The 2,825-nt window shown below is 52.2% G+C and overlaps 1 protein-coding gene across 1 annotated transcript in view; it reads right to left on the reverse strand.

Moving 5' to 3' along the window:
• Nucleotides 1-1,547: 1,547 nt before the first annotated feature.
• The window catches only part of LOC102435300 (beta-defensin 107A-like), a 7,489-nt gene continuing 6,211 nt past the window's right edge, over nucleotides 1,548-2,825 (reverse strand). The window contains exon 2 of the mRNA XM_006105813.1: nucleotides 1,548-1,690. Within this exon, the coding sequence (XP_006105875.1) occupies nucleotides 1,548-1,690 (143 nt within the window). The remainder of the gene's footprint in view (nucleotides 1,691-2,825) is intronic.

The following is a 2,825-nucleotide window of genomic DNA, read 5'->3' on the forward strand; positions in this document are numbered from 1 at the left end:
GACAGGGTACGGAGCCCCAACCCCCCTGATCCGCCCTGCTCTGTGTGTGACAGGGTACGGAGCCCCAACCCCCCTGATCGGCCCTGCTCTGTGTGTGACAGGGGGGAGCTCCCCAACCCCCTGATCGGCCCTGCTCTGTGCGTGACAGAGGGTGGCGCCGCAACCTCCCCATCGACCCTGCCTTGAGTGTGACAGGGGGCAGTGCCCCAACCCCCCAATCGGCCCTACCCTGAGCGTGACTGAGGGTGGCATCATCGCAACCTCCCGATCTGCCCTGCTCTGTGCATGATGGGGCGGCACCCCAACTCCCCAATCGGCCCTGCTCTGAGCCTGACCAGGGGCTGCACCTAGGGATTGGGCCTGCCCTCTGCCACCCGGAGCAGGCCTAAGCCAGCAGGTCGTTATCTCCCGCGGGGTCCCAGACTGCGAGAGGGCACAGGCCGGGCTGAGGAACCCCCCCTACCCCCCGAGTGCACAAATTTTTGTGCACTGAGCCTCTAGTGTATATATATATGTGTGTGTATAAAACAGCCGCCCCCAGGACTGCGAATGCCTGGCATGCAGGGGGCTGCGGGCACTAGCAGGCCAGGGAAGGAGTCTGGCAGAGGCAGGCGGGAGGCTGCACAACACACCGCGTGGGGTAGGAAGGGGGCTTGGATCCAGAGAAGTGGGAGTTGGGTCACTGGGTGAGACTGAAGCAACGGGAGTGGGAGAGGGCACAAAGGAGTCTGAGGAGTGATGAGGAGGAAGATGAGAATTGAAGAGGAGGAAGAGAAATGTCCAGAAGACCGTCCTCGAGGCAAAGCGGGGAAATGAAGGCGATGGATGACACTGTACCGAGGTTCAGAAACAGCCAGAGGTGAACACTGCCACAGGTCAGGGCTGGTCCTGGGATCGCTATGAAGATGATCAGGACTGAGAGCTCGGTGGGTTAGGATCAGAGAGGCTCTCACCACAGGGGCCAGAATGGAGGTGCTGTCCGTCTGTGGGCAGGTGAGTAGTGACAGGGCCCCTTTCCTTGTGGAAGGTGACACTCTAGGTCAGACGAGGAGTGGAAGGGATTCTGGCCATTGCTGCTCGGGAAGGAGGAGGAGGAATGCCTGACAGCGAGAGTGTCCAGCAGGCGGTCCACTCACCACGCAGTTCAGTCTCCTCAGTTACAGGTGCCAGAATCTTGGGAGAGAAGGCCAAGCTCACACACGTTTGGAGCCGGGACTGTCACTCCAACTCAGTTCATGTGGGTCTCAGTCCAACATTTCCAATTTACCTATTTAGTCTATTAATTCACTAGCTCACCCAATCAATCAATCAATCAATCAAATAATCCCTAGGCCCCATACCAGGAACTGTGGGTACACAGGTGAGCTGGGCGCAGCGTCATCCCTCCAGAAGCTCACAGTCTAGAAACAGTATTTCTTGCAGCATCAGACACTGAACAGACTGCTTAAGAGAATCCAAGATGTGCAAAGATCCTGAGAGCATCAGGCACTGAGTTCACAGATGCCAGTGTCTCCACCGTTTTCATTTCTGTAGCTGCTGCTTAGTGTTCAATTCCTTTTTCTCTTTTTGCAGCAAAATGGAGTTAGTTCAGCTCTACAGCCTCCAATCTTATCTTCAAAGGAAAGGCATTCGATCTCACAGCGACCAGACATCTTTGCACAACGGATATGCCTTCGAGATCCTCCCCTGGCTGTGAAGGAAGAAATTAGTCTTCAGTTACCCAGTAAATAATTCCTGGGAGACAAACTTTACATCACCCAGAACACGTGCAGAATTCCCCACCAGGAGCCTCCTGGAGACAGAGCATACGTCTGCGACAAAGCCATGTCACCAGAGCTGTGTCTGAGCTCAGGTCCCTGGAAGTCGGTGCAGAGTCCTGACTTGATATTCATTTAGGAAAACCAACCAACAAACAAAGAGTTCCCTCTGTCCTAATCACGTCTAGGGAATAAGCAACAGAATTTTTGTTCCTGGGCGGGAAACAATATACTTTCTAGTTTCAATAAATAGTTCTTTCCAATAAATGATTTTTTCACGTCTCCACATTAATAGGCTCTGATATGTAGCAAACAGTGAAGACTGTGCTATTTACATTACAGGCAGGGAGGCACCGGGTTGTGGAGTTTCACCGCTTGGGGTTCAAGCACAAAAGGATCGTGGGTAATAGCGTCTGTAGCCCAGCAAGCACGTTTAGAACAACATACGCAACGTGTGTTCATTCAAAAGGGAGAGACGAAGCTGAAGAGAATGAAAATATTTCCGGAGAGGAGTGAATGGGGACGGGGGTTATGTATTCTCAGGAGAAAGAGCCGAAAACACTGGCAGTCCCTCCAGAGGAGTCCTGCTTCTCCTTGGAAAGAACAACACTGGAGGAAAAGGTGCATTTTAGCTGATACATAAACGAGATATTAGGCTTGTTCATGTCCAAGTGAGGGCTCAAATCAACAGGAAGAAACTGCAAAGACTTAGATTTCTGCTCAAAGGGGAAAATGTGTGGACAGTCCAAAGTTGAACTGGGGATCCTGGGCGTAATAGATCACTGAAGTCTATCAGGCATCTGACCGGCAGACCCTGAGCAACGGATGAACAGCTGCCCCCACACACGTTTCTGTGAAAGGGAGGCTAAGGCACGACTTGGCTGGCGCCACCAAGAAGCCTGTTCGCCTGCCTCCTTGGGCTTTTATTGTCCTAACAGCTTGAACTAAAATTAATCTCTAGATACAATCAATAGGTAAGCATCCTTGAGAAAGTATATGTTTCTCCAAGGTCAGGTCTTTAAAGACGACACATAGAGATTCTAGCAAAACACCCAGGAATCGGACTTG

This window comes from Myotis lucifugus, unplaced genomic scaffold (genome assembly GCF_000147115.1).
Source record: "Myotis lucifugus unplaced genomic scaffold, Myoluc2.0 scaffold_727, whole genome shotgun sequence".
Classification (NCBI taxonomy): Eukaryota; Metazoa; Chordata; class Mammalia; order Chiroptera; family Vespertilionidae; genus Myotis; species Myotis lucifugus.